Below are 16,285 nucleotides of genomic sequence, written 5' to 3' on the forward strand. Positions count from 1 at the left end.
ACACTTTGCACTGGTATAGCCAGTCATCATCAACAAAGTGACTCAGCCCCAATTTTGGTCAAAGCAACGGCTGCGTGGAGCCTTTCGCAACGAACGCTGGATCCAAAGGGTCTGACTTCTACACAGTACAAGCGAGCCATCGTGACCTTGGACGGCTAGTTCCGCTTAGCTCCGACCAATTCTCCGAATTCGGTCGAGCAGCCGGATGTTCGGCGGTTCATGGCCGTCGGGCCTCCATCCTAATTTGAGCAATCTAATCCGTCTCCATCGCAATCTAAGACATAACGGCGATGCGCCTTCATTGGGCTGTTGCGAACGGGTTTTGCGGCCATTCGCTTGGCGGTGGGCCAACTCCGTAGCCGCTTTCCTATCATGAAAATCGCTCATGCTGACTGCAGGAAGCGGGCATCAGGCTTTCCATCTGTCGGAAAATTCTTGATCCAGCTGCGCTAGAGAATTCAGGTCGCTAGAGCGCCTGTGCGGGCAGACTAGCTTCGTGCAATCCCGAATATGTCTCATTGCCATGTGCAGGGTGTACGAGCAACTCAGGGGTAGTAAATCGGCGTGGGAATTTTGGCAGGCAATTTGCGCCTTGTGGTGGCGCGCGACATCCACCACTACATTAGATACCATCTCTAGGGCCGCTTTTGAGTGTTGCAGCCCTTGCAAATCAACGGTGTCGAAAGGGCAGCTCAGGACTTCCTGGTGTAATAGGCAGAGGGCTCTAGCCGATTCAGTTAGCTGCAGCCGAGTGGCGTGGTTCCTTAGACTAGTACTCATGGGCCTTGGGTCACAATACATGGGTATTACGGTTGACATACCTCACTGCAGATGCTATAGGACTGCAATCATGGCCAATTTCTGCGGTACCCGTGTTCATCCGTTCGTAAAGGAAGCTTTGCAGCTGCTTGTCGAGTTGTTGAATCTCTACCATTCTACCACTATTAGTTTGGGGGTGCCTTCGCACAGCCAACACGCGGTCGAGAAGGAGCACAGCTCGTGCTTGATGGCCAAAAACGCAAGGTTTCCTGTCCTGGTTCAAAGGCAGACAGTCATGTGGGCAGCCTCCTACTGAACGAGTATTGGATTGGACAGGCTGTAGGTCACTTGGTAGAGGGAACTCAGAAGACGGACAATCTGTCGTAGGTCGTTGTGTCTTGTCATTGATTTCGCATAAAATAAGCCTAGGCTGGGTGAGCCTGCGTTTCGAAGACCTTGTAGTTGACCTACCTCTCGAGAATGATTACACCCCACCACAGATTCAGACGCTCCAGGCTTTCAGATGAGATAATACTAGCTTCAATTGTCTGCCAGGAGCTGGGATCTGCTAGCCTAGTCACAAAAGCACTTTTAGCTACACCCCCCATCGTAATGTGCGCTGCCTCAGGCCGACCGTTGGCATACTCATACGCAGCGATGAGCAGTCCAGCCTGAATGAGATATGTCGAGGCACACGTTATCGATTGGGCTTCGGCAAATAGCATCTTCATAGTAAAATATAGACTATGTGGTGTTATGTGTGTATTGAGTTTTGACGGCTGCAGCGTCACCAGGCACATACCCAGCACAAGGACAGAAAAGTCCACCGGTGGTGAGCGAGACGGGCTATTGTACCGAGCCAAGCTTTCTTGAAACACTTCATACGATACTATTGGAAGCCAGTTGTGAAAGTTGCTGAAATACCGGCAACTGATCTCCTGCAGTGAGAGGTCCGCCAATTGAATTATGCGGCATACATGGTACCATGTCCTTCTGGGTGCCGTTGACATGTTTTCCGACGGCGGGCCAAACAGGGAAACCATCTGTAACAATATCGCATTCATTTCTATCTGAGTGATCGCATCCGCAACGGGTTCTTCAGCGACTGGAGATCCTTGGTATCGACATGGCAGGTTCCGTTTGGCGCAGTAACCGCAGGTTGGGAGTTTCTTGTCGCATCCCTTCTTCCTTGATTTGCAGGTTAAGCATACATGCGACGCCCGCTCTATCACTGGTACCTTCATTCTTCCTGTTTTCCTCACTTTAGGTTTTTCGATCGGCCATTCGCAACAAGGGAGCGTGTATCTATTGGTGTCGGTCGGCCTATTATTGAACTGTTAGTCTCGGACAAAAGGTGTGAAGGGAACACAGAAAGAGCAAAGATTAGCAAGGGGTCGAATCAGTTTAACTCACTGGGACTGTCGGCCGCCGCTAGGCCGTTGTGGCCGATAGTGGCGTGGATGATGATGGTGTCTTATAGATGGATCGACACTTGCCATGCCAGGGACACATCACGTGATATACCAGCTGGCTGATGGGACTGTCGGCCGCCACTAGTCCCGTTCTGGACAACAGGTTATCCCCAAAGCAGCGCTGTCATTGGCTGATCGGCCAGCTGGAATGCCATTACGACTTCAGTGGGAACACAACAGCTGCATGGATGAGTGTTGCTTCCGTCACCTCTCGCCAATGTGCTGAGATCTTCATTTATAATGAATGCCCTTGCGTTTTGTCGCAAATCTTCGCAATGCAATTACACTCAGCTGGAGCTCCCTGTCTTTGGGCAGTCGTCGTCGTTTGTTCTTCCCGTTCTGCCACAACATATACATCGTTCTATAGTCCGGTTCAATAGCTTATCATGGCACGCATCAACGATGTGAATCAGATGGAAAAGCAACTACCACAGTCGGAAAGTAAGCCAGGACAGCAAAATGAGATGCACACCCGAGCCAACAACCGAGAAACGCCCCTGTTGGATCCTGATTTCACTATCTCATTCGGAAAGGATGATCCTGACGACCCACGCAACTTTGGCAGCTGGCACAAGGTCTATATCACCTGCCAGCTGAGCATGCTCACCTTTGTTGCAGCATTGGGCTCATCTATCTTGTCTCCGGGACAATCAGATGTAGCGGAGTATACCAACATTAGCTCCGAGGTTGCAGTGCTCGCGACTTCGATGTATATCCTTGGTTTGCCTATACGCCACTCAAATTCGATTTCAATCGCTCACTCCTGCAGGCTGGGCGGTCGGTCCAACGTTATGGGGCCCAATAAGCGAGGTTTATGGCCGCAAATGGGGGATGCTTCCAGCTCTCTTTTGCTTAGGCTTATTCAGTATCGGAACGGCAGTAAGCCAGAACGCCGCCAGCATCTTCATCACCAGGTTCATTGGTGGCATCTTTGGCTCTGCACCAATCAGCAATGCCAATGCAGCCTTAAGTGACATTTACGCACCGAAAGAGCGAGGAATAGCAGTGGCATTCATGATGCTGTGTATCACAGGAGGGCCATCTGTTGGACCTCTCATTGGCTCTGCAGTGGTTTCAAATTCGAAGCTTGGGTGGCGTTGTAAGAATTGACACAAGTGACCATAATTGTACAAGCTGATGAATTCAGGGACCATGTATATTGAAGCTATCTGTTGTTTTGCCTTATTTGCCCTTGCTACCTTGACTCTGTCAGAAACATATTCTCCTGTCTTGTTGAGAAATAAGGCACAGAATATGCGCAAGACGACGGGAGAAAACAGGTACTGGCATCCTCACGAGCATGAGAGCATCAGCCTTGAAAATGCAGTTACGAAACATTTCCTTCGTCCGATACGGTGTGTCTTCGCGCGTCGCTCTTGTCGTGAACAATCTCTGACTTTCCCCAGCATGTTAACAACCGAGAGCATCATGGCCTGTGTCGCAGCATACGCATCTTTCTCGTATAGTTTGATCTATCTATGTCTCCAGGTATACCCCATTGTATTTGAAGAGGAACGTGGATACAGTCCAGTGATTGCTTCCTTGCCATTCCTCGGAATCCTTGGTGGCACAGCTTGTGCTGTCGGAATCACCTTTGCATATCGAACACGGTATGCCAAAGCGGTTATGGAAAACGGTGGAAAGGCCGTTCCTGAAGCACGACTTCCTCCGCTGGTACTCGGGGTGATCTTTCTGCCAACGGGACTATTCTGGCTTGGATGGACTGCAGCACCAAAGTTTTCGTGGGTACTGCCCACAGTTGGAGGAGGTATGCCATAGGATTCTCCCACGATGTCAAAAGACAGACTGACATCTATGCAGTATTCGTCGGCGCCGGACACAACATTATCTTCCAGCAATGTATTAACTATTTGATCGACACGTATGGGCCGTATGCCGCGAGTGCAATTTCAGCAAACACCATGCTGAGATCCTTGTTGGCCGCGGGGCTGCCATTGGCGGCGAAACCAATGTTCCACAATCTGGGCGTGGGACCTGCCGCTAGTTTAATGGGAGGCATCGCTTGTCTTGCATTGCCGATACCGTTCGTTTTCATGAAATATGGACGCACCCTGCGCGAAAAGTCAAAATTCGCACCAGCCAGTTCGGACTAGTTCTCTTACATTCTGTCACTGGCGAAGATAGCAAATTCCCCGCAACCCCGCGTCGGTGATGATGTGACGTCCGACGACCGACTGAATAGACGCCATCGATATACCACAGCTAGGAACTCAACACTTACTAGTGTCATGACATTACATTATGCTTACTCACAGATAATATAAATATACAATATCAGTCATGTATAATTTGTCAGTCGAGTGGCAACAAAACACTACTCAAGCCGATCGCTCTATATTATACATTGTAGTTATGATGTCTATCCCGAACCCTTTCGGTCATAATCAACGAAAGCAGCATATCCTTACGAGACCCCGCATGGCTCGGCTTTAAGACGGATCGTGGATTTGGCCTCAGACAGACTTTTTATAATGGAGAGGGACAAACAGTACAATGCTGGGATTACAAGGCCGTCAAGCACAACTTCTGCTAATGTTGTACACATATATGGGCGTCACTGATGCTGACCACCCAATGAATCGAGGACAGGCAAATGGGATTTTACTACAGTAAGGGCCCAAGGATGTGCAGAATGACAGCAGTGCCAAAACGGCCCAATTGCCGAGGACATGATCTGCAATATTGGCCGTCCGTGCTCATTGTACCCCGGCTACTGCATCATGTTTTGTCACAATGCCTGCACAACAAACATCGCTTCCACTCTTCGGGCCTACTACTCACTGCAATTTGTGGAAAAGGGACTAGATGTGGGGATTATGCGGGGTATGAGGATTGAAGAAAGCAGATATTCATGGAGTTGTAGATACAACTAATACGCCCGTCGTAGACATATAAACCTGCACAGCTCTCATTCCAAAACCCTCATTCTCAAACATGTTACCAGTACTAAGCATAGTATCGGCCTCAGTGGCCCAGCCACCTCATACTTCTCATTCTCTTCCTCCTCGTTGCAGTAGCGGCATCTTCTCCCATTAACAATGCCTCCATTTTCCCCATTGTCCACACAAACTATGGTGACATTCTGGGCACAACATCCCCCTACCGTCCCAACATCAAAGTCTTCAAAGGCATTCCCTATGCGGCACCTCCCACAGGCGAACTCCGCTGGAAGCCACCGGTCAAGCCCGAGCCATGGAGCGGCACATACAACGCAACAGAGTTCAGCGCTCAATGCCCCCAGGCCCTAAACATGGGCACTGGCCAATGGACGACCGGCTCAACCGACCAAAGTGAAGACTGTCTCTACATGAACATCTGGACCCCTATTACGACACCTTCCACCCCACTCCCCGTCTATATCTGGGCCTACGGCGGCCGCTTCGTTGACGGCTCCGGCGACGTTGTAACCTACGACGGCAGCGGCCTCGCCTCGCAGGATATCATAACCATCACCTTCAACTTCCGCCTCGGCCCTCTCGGCTTCCTCGCCCACCCTCTCCTCTCCGCCGAATCCCCTCACAACAGCTCCGGGAACTACGGTATCCTTGACATCATCGCCGCCCTGGAATGAGTGCAAGCCAACATTGCCTCGTTCGGCGGCGATCCCGCTCGCGTTACCGTGGGCGGCCAATCCTCCGGCTCGTCCTGCTCCTTCGACATGATGTACTCCCCTCTCGCCGACGGTCTAGCATCAGGGATCATCGCCGAAAGCGGCGCGCGATCTCCTCGAGACCCCTTAACGGGCAGCCTGGCAACAAGCTACCGTCAGAAAGACGAAGCCAAATCCTCTGGCCTCTCCGTGATGACCCCACTCAAGGCATCAACCCTCTCGGAAATGCGTGCTCTCTCCGTCTCAACCCTGTTAACCACCGACCTCCTCAACGCCACCATCTTCGACAACACAAACTACCAAAACGTCAGCACCTTCATGGAAGCTCCAGAGTGGCGCCCTGTCCTAGATGGCTACGTCCTCCCACACACCTACGCCTCCACCCTCTCAAACAACACCCACCCCAACATCCCCATCCTAACCGGCAACAACAAAGACGAGTCGGGAGCCGCCACAGACCCAGGATTCACACTCTCCACCTTCCGCTCTAACTTCTCCACCATGTTCGCGCCTTTCCCCCATCTCGCTGAAGAGTTCTTCTCCCTCTATCCTGCCAACGACACAGAATCAACTACCCCAGCCAATAACGCCTTCTGGGCAGACCTCGGCAGAGTAAGTACCTGGTCTTGGGCCCTAGACTGGTACGTTTGTGGGGCTACAGCTCCCGTGTACACATATTTCTGGGACCATGCCCCCCCGGGACAAAGTCTGGGTGCGTTTCACGGAAGCGAGATGTACTATGTCTTTGGGAACCTGCCGTATAACTATCCGGATATGCCGTGGACGGAGCGTGACTTTGAGATTGGGAGGGTGAGGGTGGCGTATTGGTCGAATTTCATCAAGTACGGGGATCCGAATGGGGAGGGGTTGGTGAGATGGGAGCCTAGTGGGGAGGAGAAGGAGACGATGTATTTGGGGATGAGTTTGAAAAGGGTAGGTTGACGGATGGGGTGGAGAGGAGGGAGTTGATGTTACAGTGGTTGGCAGAGTCGGAGGTTTGGTGAATATGGTGTAGAAGATAGAGTTAAATGCAGGGAGAATGGGAAAGAAGTCTGTGAGAAGGGGTAAATGGAGGAACTCTACAGTAGTTGTAAATACAGCAAGCACTTCTCTGGAGGTCCTGTGCCTCATAAGCAGTAACGGAGTGTTCGTTATATCGCAAAAGATACTCAAAAAATAATTTGTCTGTCATTCGTCCGCGAGCATGGAGGGCGTCGTGATATCCAACTATTGTTTTCCTGAACAAAGCAGAAATATCTACCAAGTAAATGCCTCCTCGAAGTACCGTATTCCCTGACACCCCCTTCTCATAGCCTCGTACACCGCTAACCGACACTCATCCGCCATCATTCCAGGTCCAGAGCAAAGCACCGCCAGCCTTGTACGGGACTCGCGAGTCATTTCAGCCTCTGTCTCAACAGCTCCATGAATATCAGGGCGGCCGTCGTAGTAGCACATATTTGACCCTGCTGCATTAGTTCCAGACCCAACAGCGTCCTCTTTGTCGCTCTCAATTAGCGACACTGGAGCACTTCCAGTACAGAAAAAGCTGACTTGAACCCCCTCACACTCTAAGACGTGGCTCAGCTCTTCTTTGAATACAGTGGAGAACATACTCTTCTGACGAGCGGACCATAATAGATGTATACTGGTCGTCTTCGTAGTTCGTCTTCTCAACCTGGCGGCATAGTCGAGTATATATGGCAGCGTAGCTGCGATGCCTGTCCCCCCGGCAATTAACAACACCGTGTCAAAGGTATGCAGCGGTGCCGTGTGGCCATAGGGTCCTTCTAGGAGGAGGAGTGGGTGTATGCTATTATTTGCTCTGATGCAGCGATCACGAAGCGATTTTGTCCAACCGTTGTAAGGACGGACGTAGAAGGTCAATTTGCTTTTCACCTTCGGTGAATGGGACGGTGTTTCGGAATATGCACCCAGTGCGAAAGGATGGGTTTCAAAACAATGCACGCTCAGTGGCTGGGAGAGGAAGTAGTGTTGGCCTGCCTTGGGTGTGACATGGGAAAGGGCCTCTATATCTATCGTCATTAGGTCACTGTCGGGAGCGTATGTAACCGTTGATGATGGCAGGGAGATTTTGCTTTCGCTGAATTTTATGTGGAGGTTGCAGTATGCGAGACGAAGTATGCGGAGGATGCGATCGAAGGTCCATATAGCTACTACAGTCCAGAGGTATGGGTTCCACTGTGGCCCGTCGGGGCGGGTATGTCTGATGGATTAGTAGGGATGAGAGAAATGGGACGAGTAGACCTACTGAAATAGAGCATAGATTATGACGATGGCTAGTACGATGTGGGAGATGAGGAATACCTCGTACCACTTGCATCGTAGCCTTGTGATGGAGTGGACTAACAAAAGTGACATGCCAATAACCGCCTGGATATGTTAGTATAAGTCGACAGAGGATGCAAACAGACTCACTATTACGCCCATGTACCACGGCTTATGGCTCCACGCTGCGTGATATGCATCCTCTGAATCGTTAGTGGTGCAATTGAAGTGAGGACAAAAGGCTTACCGTAGTCTGCTAAAATTATGCTGTACCCAATCGAGTGGACAATGGCAAGGAGTGTGCACGCCCATGCAATATGCCGATGAAATGTGTTGAAGGATTGAACGTCGAAGTCGGTTACCCAGAGGAAAATGTTGTTGCGTCCGCTAAAGAGCCATAAGAACGGTAGACAAGCATAGGCAAGAATACCGGTCCGATCGGACGAATAATGCCAGTTGCGCTGGGGCATGGTCGACGTCCTACTGCTGTTAACTTTGAACATAGGAAGATATGAGATGCTTACTTAGTATTTCCATCGTAGTTGACGCAAGCTAAGAGGACACAGAGAAGCCAGAAGCCGAAAACAATTATTAAATCAAGCCGCTTGGGAATGCAATGTCCGTAAAGAAGTCGCTGGTGATGAGGCAATTGTGGTGTGAAGCTTGCTGGAACAATAATATGGGTACGCAGAGCATGGATGGTTGACGATAAGGGACGAGAGATTTGCTTGTGTTCGATAGGTCCAGAGACTGCATTGGCTTCTGTATCCCTGCGTGGGTCCATAGTCCGCCTAATTGTCCAAAAGCTGAGGATTTTCTGCACCATTCCTACACCCAGGATAGCTGCCCAGTAACCCATTAAGCCCCAGCCAAACCGGATATCCTGGCACAAGGCTTTTTCATGAATTACCTGTGGCAGGAATTAAGCGTCTTTACGTTTGAAGAGGATAGGATGTACATACACATGTTTTGTACGCCCGCTTATAATATGACTCACTCAACAGGACAGGTGATTCGATGGTGCCAGTAGAGGCAGTCGTATTGACATCCGGATCAAGTATTGGCATTGAGTCGTACGATCTCGATCCATTAGGTTCAATAGATGAAAGATCGACGTCGCACAATTCCTGCCAGAACGAAATGGTAGCCGCTGGACTATTTCCATCACATCTCGCCCTTGCACTCGCATACATGGAAGCAATTTCCACCGTCCTGTTGCAGATATCCTCAAAGTTTGTTGTTGTCTCTATGTAGCTTTCCTCGGCAAAGAAGGACGTCACTGATATTGAATGATTGTAAATGCCTCCGGCAGGACCACTAGCAAATGTGTATTGTGATAGAGCGGTGTATATCGGACAAAGGCAATCTGCATCGAGGCTACTAATGACATCGAGGGAGCGTTTCTGCTCCGCCAGGGCAGGGACAAAGATAGCTAAGAAGGAAATTCGCAAGAACATTTCGCTTGTCAATATTGATTGTGAACTGACAACAGCCTGTTGCGCCACCCGGCAAATTATAGGTGCAACTCCCGGATAAAAACATTTTGACTTTCATCAAGGTCCTTCATATGCAGCACTGCCCGCACTCTAGTCAGCTATATTAATATCATGCCGTTGCCTGGAACAGCGTGTGTATGCATCAACTCAACGTGCGGGAGCGGGGCATAGGCCTGGAAACGGTGACTATGGAGATCTCGCAGATGACCACGGAAGGAGGCCCGTAACAAGGTGTTCAGGCGGTCTTTGGTCCGCATGAGGGGGAGGGGCACCATGAGGGGATGAATGGGGATAGAAAGATACTGTGGCTGTTGCAAGGCACACTCACAACGTAGGCAGTGGAAGGCACCACGATATCGACATTGCTTGCTTCTTTTGCTAACCACTAAATCCTAGCCCTGACAATTGACACTGTAGTCAAAAGATAAAAATGGAATCGGAAAAAGCAAATAAAAGTTTTGAACTGTCCACGGATCTGCAAGTGGTAGGCAGCACAAAAACAAGCCTTCCGTCGATTCTTGGCTGTCCTGCACGATGGCTATGGACGGGACAGGATGCATGAAGTAATGAGACTAATTTAGAATATCCCTAAGTGCCCCATCGATTTGGGTCGGTCGGACACGTGTAGAAAGGCGACACGACCGGGGGTTTCTTTTACACGTCTCCAATTAGGGACCTTGGAGGTTTCATTTTCTATCGCGGTCCGTAATGTTGTTTTAGCGACATATGCCTTCGATACATTAGAGGTAGGATCTTTGTGGAGAATAAATTTTGTCTTGCCAGGGATACGAACTTGTCTGAAAGAGTGATCTCTATGGTGACCAGTCTACATGATGCTTTCATCTCCAGCCCTAAGTGCTGAAGTTCCAATTTACAAATCCGCCCAGTATAAGTTTTGTTATTCTTATAGAGAGGCATCATCGCTGCATCGAATCGTCAGACACACTTCCCCGCAAATTCTTCTCCTCATCCCATTCGAGATACATACCTCTCCAATCTTTTTGCCGGAGGCTCTCCCTCTCCAACAAGGTATCCCAATGATGCCACATCCGACGGAACCGCAACCCCGCATTCCACCTGCAAGCCATCCCGTCCACCGTTTCATGAATGGCTGCGTCATTTCACTTTGGTCATCGGACTAGTAAATCTGCATGTATGACATCGTTGCATTAACATTATGCTTGGTGGGAATTTCTATAACCGAGGTGCCGGTATTTCCTCCGAAATTATACAATAGTCTACTCACGAGGCCAGGAAGGAGAGTAGACTATCTGGGAAAGTTGAACAAAGATAGGTAAAACGAGAATTGGCAGAAGGACTGGGATACGCGACTGACAAAGAGTCCAAACATGGATATCTGCAGAGAAGGTATAATATAATGCTAGAATTTCAAGATCTGTGGGGGGTTTCGGATATCGGGCTTATCAACAGAAAGATCGTGACTAGATAGTGCGGTATAAAGTATTCGTTTCTACATGAACACGCAGATTGAGGTGATGTGAGCAATTTTAAGGGTGAATCCCATCCCAGTCACCGGTCACTGGCTACTCTTCTAAAGTCGTGACTACTATCAACCAAGTTCGAGAAGAAATATCAACCCTACCAATGAATATATAAAAACCACCATGCTCCGGCTACATCTATCCTACATCTCCTTTAGTACTCTCTACTTGATATCCCAAATAGGCAGGTATATAGCAACCTTAGATAAACTCGTATTATATATATTTATATATCATGTATATATATCGAGTTATATCAAGAATGAAAGTTAAATTGTATATTCCTCACATTATCTCCACCATGTTAACTTTGAAGAAAACACCCTAGAACGAATTCCTTGGAAATCTTAGCATCCCCAGCCATACCATACAATTCGTAGCCTTTCGCAGCGACCGATAGTCTCCAGCTGCCAAGACGCGTGTGTGGTGGCGAGCACTGATGGGCCAATGGATATTATCCGCGAGAATATGATAACGAGGACGAGGTACTATATTACAGTCTCAGGGGTAATATCGTACATCAATTCGTATATAAGGGATGATCCACAGCGCCAACCCTCATCCGATGTCTGTCCCTTTCTATCAAAAGCTGATCACAAGCATCGAAGTAATTCAATTGCAAATGAAGGCTGATTTGAAATGCCGCGAGACCGACCTACCTACCTCGGAACCTGAGGAGAGCTTCTAAGAGGGTCGATGACAATCTCTTTTGAAGTGGATGGTTGGCAGGATAACCGACCGTGGATTGGCGGATGATGTTGCATCATCAACGTCGGGCAATGGGATTGGTGCCTTGGAACCTTGCTAGCGAACAAGCAATGCAGGCGCCAGCCAGAACTAGGCATTTTATTTCTCAGAGTACCAATCTGGCGATACTAACTTCAACAGTCGTAGAAAGGGTTGGAATGAGCGGTTCAAGGCAAAGTTATTATCGAGCACGGCTATCATTTTATTTGCATCAGATGGCAAGTATAACACTTCAGGCGAATCAATTTGACCAGAAAGTATTTTTTATTTCACAGAAGATACTGGCATTGCAAACATAGTCAGTTGCAGAAGAATTACACAGCAAAGAGAAGTGCGTTATACGATATCACATAGAATGGTGAGTCGGCCATAGCCTAATGCTGGTCAGAAGAGTGGCATAAAAGGTTTGAAAAGTAGTCAGAGGGCGTGATCAATATACAAGACTGATGGATTTCAACTCCATAGTTACGCTCAAGAAACATCGGTTCATGTTGAATTTGAGAGCAAAAGACGTCATGACCACCGTTTTCATATCGAGCTATGGCGCCGTCCGTTGCTCTTCCCAGTCCCCGAAGGGACACTTCTTACATATCTCGAAAGTCCAGGACGAACGCCAAACCTCACAGTGGAGTATTCTTGTTAAAATTTTTATATCGATTTCAAAGAGTACAAAGCCATTAAGCGCCCCCCCCCCCCCAAAAAACTTTCATTTATATACATGGATTATAGAAAGCACAATGACCGTGCAATCAAGATCGTTACTGCAGTCAAATCTGAGCTGATGCAGCCTGACGAACCAGTTGTCGGTCCGGATCTTCCAGAAATGCATGCTATTTTCATAGATTGCCTCGTCCAAGGGCAGACTTGCCACGCGGGGGAGATAAAGGAGTGTCATTTCGTTGTGTGTGGTCTATTCGAGAACATCCTGGTTGGCTCCCGTTCAGAAGTATTTGCCTTATTGAGTATAAATCCGGCGTGCGCTCAGCACCTAGTCTGAAGGTAAATCTTTTTAGTCTGCTGGATGGAGCTGGTCTAGCTTCCTTGCTTGTAGGGAAAGCGGCATATGGAAGAAGGACCCGGAGCGTCGTCTGTTAATGGTGCCAGTTATTATTGGAGTAGCTATCTGCCGAACACTAAAGCGGGCGAAATGCCGCGCCTCCGGCAAGTGGTTATCCTAAGCAGAACTTAGGTGGCGTTCACTACCCACCAGTTTTCCTGTGTTTCCTGCCTTGCCGCCAGACCCGGGCTATAGAACATTGTACAAAAGGTTAGGCACTTAAGAGTAGCTAGAAGGACCGAGAAGAGCAGAGAACAGGCTACATTGCGATAGCAAAGCCTTGTTTTAAAGCAAAAACACCACTACATCTGTCCGCGTGACTGTAGCAAAACGTGGCGGGTCCGAATTAACGTAGATAAATATAGCTAAACTAGACAGGTCTTGTGACCTGCCAACTTAACTACGAAGCTGGAGCTTCGAAAAGCTTCGATCCGTGCAGAGCACAACACGATCACGGATCATAAAACAGGCTATTATTGCGGTCCAGCCAGCAATTGTGCAGTGCAGTCAGCAGTTGGACGGGAATCCGGCCCAGATCCGACAGCCGAGGAAAAGGCGAAGAAGGCGAAGAAGGGGGAGGCGGGCTTCTGGGCCCGGCTGGACCAATGTGATAACAGTTGAGTTGATTAGTTAGCCGGTGGCAAGGTTTGGTCACGGGGTTGTGCCACATTCAGAATTCGTTCCTGAACCAACAATTCCATCCATTCCATTCATCGGCCCGAGCAAAGCGTGGCCCAGCGATGAAAAATTTGCCTCGTGTTCCTGAATTCGCCCGATCAGGTCATCCCGTAGTAGTAGTTGACAATGTCGTTGTTGTCCCTTCCTGCCACATCAGCAGCAGTAGCAACTGGCAAGAGCAGCAGCAGTCATGCCACATAGGGCAAGGGATACATGCGGTAACCCCAATTCCGGAGATCGGCGCTTGGCTTTCCAGCTCGATTGAAATGGAGGGAAGAAACACCGCCTTTTCGAGTTGGCGACAGCCTCAGGCTAGGAATTTAAGGTTAACTTTTTCTAGTAAAGTCTGTCGTACATCTTCTGGGGGTGAGCGTGGCTTGCTATCATTCAGCAAGTTGCGATTGCCCTCAGTTCCCTACCCACCCTAAGGCTTAAAATGTAGTACCAAGACAGCTCTATCAACTGTAACAAAAAAGACCTCAGGAGATCTTCCCTGCCAACTCAGCGAGGCCATGACATGGCGTCTATCAAGCCGGTCGCTGGTAAAATGTCGGTGTCATATTTTTAGGTCGCCTGATCGCCGCGAAGAGTTTTCCCCAATCCTTTAGTGTGCGGGCGAAGAGTTGATGCTCGCCCCTGAATGGATTGCTTCCGGCGTTCCACTCCATCCATCGCGGTGGGCCCTCCCACACCCCCTTCGCTTTCGGTATTTATTCTGGCACGCCTTGGGGGGCGATCCTTTTTTATCCCCATCAGCTCGCCAGAATAGCCCACACTTCCACTCTTTTCACCTCAGTTCCAATTCAGGACACTGATTTCCCTCACCACCATGGCTTTCGATTGCTACTGCGCAATCTGCGGTGTTGGTTTCTGTGGCATGCACATCGAGGCCCCGTCTGAGACGGCCCTCGAGCGCCGCAGGCGGTGGATCGAAAAGCGATGCCGGGCGCTGCAGGCCGGCAAAGACTTCAGGCAGGTGTCCCACGAGGGAGAGGAAAATGAGGAGCCCGTCCGCAGCTACGATCCCCGCATTGTTGGCTGGGACAATATCTCCTGGTTGTATAAGGCACACTGCCTGGGTGTGGATGAAAACGCTAAACCGGGTGCGCCAAAGTAGGTGCTGCTTCTGTTCGCGCGGTCGGAGGGACCCGTTTAACAATCTTTTAGAGCGTTTCTCTCAGATGAAGGATATTATGCCGATATTGTAGGCGCTCACTGAGTGCGAATCCGTGCGATCAAAGCTAATTAACGTATTAGGGCGAGTTTGTCGTCAAGGCCAAATCTGGTATGCTGATTGAGCGAATGTGCTTCGGTACACAATATTGACCTTCATGCAGATGGTTCTCGGTCGCGTTCTCAGCGCGTTTATTCATGGTGTGACAAACCCACTTCGTAGGCCCGTCTCGTTGACCCATTCTGACCGTTCAAAGCTATGGCCATGGCTCGGAGGAAGCGCCCGGTCCCGTCTTACCGTTCCACTGGTGCTGTTTTGAGATCTTAACTCGCGCACTGACGGGTACGACTGACACTAAAAACGTCAATCTGGACGTGTTGTACAATATCATGACGCCGTTGTGCAACATGTCCGGGTCCGCCCTGCAATTGAGCTACGGAGACGACATCCAGCGCTCGCAAGGCCGCTACTGGGAATGTATCCCGGGCGCAGAGGCAAGCATATCGTCACCGAGCTGCGTCTAAACCATGTTAACAATCCGAGCAGTACTGTGCCGCCCACCCGGTGGAAACACCCGGACTCGATGAACACCTCCAAAGCAACATGGAGACGAACAGCGGCTTGAAGACCCCGTTCGTGGAGCTGGATCTCCGCGACCGGAAGCCTGTCAGCCCATTCGGCAAACTGCCCCTTGAGATCGTCTATCAGATCTGCAAATTCTTGCCTAGCAATTCGCTGAAAGCACTGACTGAAGCCTCCCTGCACATTCACCTCGTCACCCAGGATAATCTATTCTGGAAGCAGTATATGCAGCAGAACATGCCATGGTTCTGGGAGCTTCAGGCAGCAAAGAACCAGAAGGTCCCGGCTGATCTCAATTATAAGAGGATGTACATGTGGCTTGAAAAGATGACTGCTCCGCGGTATGGCATGGACGATGTGAAGCTGATTGGTGTCGCCAACCGGAGACGCATCTGGGGTGTTTGCGAGGATCTTGCGGATCGGTACAACAAGAGCCTGAATCAGCCCACAATTAACGCAATGCAGTGGGGAAGTGGCTGAGGGAGTGTACTCTATGCTGTGATAAGATGGAGAAATAGTCCCGCCCGACAGTCTGGCGAGATGCCCGACCGATGGCTCCCCACGACGCGCTTCAACCTGAGCGTACGACACGTCGTTTCGATTTCGACCATTTATGGGGATCTCGTAACCCGTGTGACCTGGTGGTATGGATCAATCACAAGTAGCTTGCTGGATGTGCAGGGTGAAAGTGATAGGGAGACTGGAAACAGTTTTGATCCTTCGGTCAGGTTCGTTAGGAAGGTGGAGAGACCAAAGTTGGGCACGAGATTTGGGCGATCAGGTCATGTGCTACGGAGTATTTCACTTGATACCTTAGCACTAATACTCACTCTTGATTACCAAGTTTTGTAGACTTGCATCTCATGGAGTCAACCCTTTTTTGATAGTTTACTTCTCC

The 16,285-nt window shown here is 49.6% G+C and overlaps 6 protein-coding genes across 6 annotated transcripts; 4 read left to right on the top strand and 2 right to left on the bottom strand.

The window, feature by feature from the left end:
* Window positions 1-408: 408 nt before the first annotated feature.
* Window positions 409-2,216, bottom strand: BO87DRAFT_363770 (uncharacterized protein; the record flags this gene model as incomplete). Its single annotated transcript, XM_025621710.1, has 3 exons — window positions 1,231-2,216; window positions 822-1,184; window positions 409-769 (listed from the first exon to the last, which is right to left on the bottom strand). Exons 1-3 carry the CDS (start codon window positions 2,001-2,003, stop codon window positions 409-411), a joined length of 1,497 nt encoding a protein of 498 aa, XP_025477399.1. The 5' UTR covers window positions 2,004-2,216.
* Window positions 2,217-2,461: 245 nt separating this feature from the next.
* On the top strand, window positions 2,462-4,503 carry BO87DRAFT_363772 (MFS transporter). Its single transcript, XM_025621711.1, has 5 exons — window positions 2,462-2,951; window positions 3,001-3,330; window positions 3,379-3,586; window positions 3,638-3,999; window positions 4,053-4,503. The coding sequence occupies exons 1-5, from the start codon at window positions 2,618-2,620 to the stop codon at window positions 4,343-4,345; spliced, it is 1,527 nt and encodes a 508-aa protein (XP_025477400.1). The 5' UTR covers window positions 2,462-2,617; the 3' UTR covers window positions 4,346-4,503.
* A 242-nt stretch (window positions 4,504-4,745) lies between these two features.
* Window positions 4,746-6,866, top strand: BO87DRAFT_441318 (carboxylesterase/lipase family protein; the record flags this gene model as incomplete). Its single annotated transcript, XM_025627996.1, has 4 exons — window positions 4,746-4,861; window positions 5,229-5,791; window positions 5,825-6,770; window positions 6,800-6,866. 4 exons carry the CDS (start codon window positions 4,746-4,748, stop codon window positions 6,864-6,866), a joined length of 1,692 nt encoding a protein of 563 aa, XP_025477401.1.
* Window positions 6,867-7,102: 236 nt separating this feature from the next.
* On the bottom strand, window positions 7,103-9,608 carry BO87DRAFT_363775 (ferric reductase family protein; the record flags this gene model as incomplete). Its single annotated transcript, XM_025621712.1, has 6 exons — window positions 7,103-8,089; window positions 8,135-8,256; window positions 8,302-8,354; window positions 8,399-8,631; window positions 8,676-9,061; window positions 9,114-9,608. The coding sequence occupies 6 exons, from the start codon at window positions 9,606-9,608 to the stop codon at window positions 7,120-7,122; spliced, it is 2,259 nt and encodes a 752-aa protein (XP_025477402.1). The 3' UTR covers window positions 7,103-7,119.
* Window positions 9,609-12,570: 2,962 nt separating this feature from the next.
* Window positions 12,571-13,231, top strand: BO87DRAFT_378593 (uncharacterized protein). Its single transcript, XM_025623825.1, has one exon. It carries the CDS (start codon window positions 12,615-12,617, stop codon window positions 12,891-12,893), a length of 279 nt encoding a protein of 92 aa, XP_025477403.1. The 5' UTR covers window positions 12,571-12,614; the 3' UTR covers window positions 12,894-13,231.
* Window positions 13,232-14,260: 1,029 nt separating this feature from the next.
* BO87DRAFT_116441 (F-box domain protein) lies at window positions 14,261-16,079 on the top strand. The gene is made up of 6 exons (XM_025617916.1): window positions 14,261-14,744; window positions 14,799-14,835; window positions 14,889-14,916; window positions 14,969-15,005; window positions 15,062-15,299; window positions 15,352-16,079. Exons 1-6 carry the CDS (start codon window positions 14,461-14,463, stop codon window positions 15,865-15,867), a joined length of 1,140 nt encoding a protein of 379 aa, XP_025477404.1. The 5' UTR covers window positions 14,261-14,460; the 3' UTR covers window positions 15,868-16,079.
* The last annotated feature ends 206 nt before the right edge of the window (window positions 16,080-16,285 follow it).

Source organism: Aspergillus neoniger (assembly GCF_003184625.1).
Source record: "Aspergillus neoniger CBS 115656 unplaced genomic scaffold BO87scaffold_26, whole genome shotgun sequence".
Lineage (NCBI taxonomy): Eukaryota > Fungi > Ascomycota > Eurotiomycetes > Eurotiales > Aspergillaceae > Aspergillus > Aspergillus neoniger.

What these genes read in the sequence shown, in the direction of transcription:
- BO87DRAFT_363772 (XM_025621711.1), top strand. Translation starts at nt 2,618, where the DNA reads ATGGCACGCATCAACGATGTGAATCAGATGGAAAAGCAACTACCACAG. An exon ending in GACTTCGATGTATATCCTTG is followed by an intron (nt 2,952 to 3,000) that starts GTTTGCCTATAC and finishes TCACTCCTGCAG; the next exon opens with GCTGGGCGGTCGGTCCAACG. An exon ending in ACTGCCCACAGTTGGAGGAG is followed by an intron (nt 4,000 to 4,052) that starts GTATGCCATAGG and finishes ACATCTATGCAG; the next exon opens with TATTCGTCGGCGCCGGACAC.
- BO87DRAFT_378593 (XM_025623825.1), top strand. Translation starts at nt 12,615, where the DNA reads ATGGATTATAGAAAGCACAATGACCGTGCAATCAAGATCGTTACTGCA.
- BO87DRAFT_116441 (XM_025617916.1), top strand. Translation starts at nt 14,461, where the DNA reads ATGGCTTTCGATTGCTACTGCGCAATCTGCGGTGTTGGTTTCTGTGGC. An exon ending in TGTCGTCAAGGCCAAATCTG is followed by an intron (nt 14,917 to 14,968) that starts GTATGCTGATTG and finishes ACCTTCATGCAG; the next exon opens with ATGGTTCTCGGTCGCGTTCT. An exon ending in AATGTATCCCGGGCGCAGAG is followed by an intron (nt 15,300 to 15,351) that starts GCAAGCATATCG and finishes CAATCCGAGCAG; the next exon opens with TACTGTGCCGCCCACCCGGT.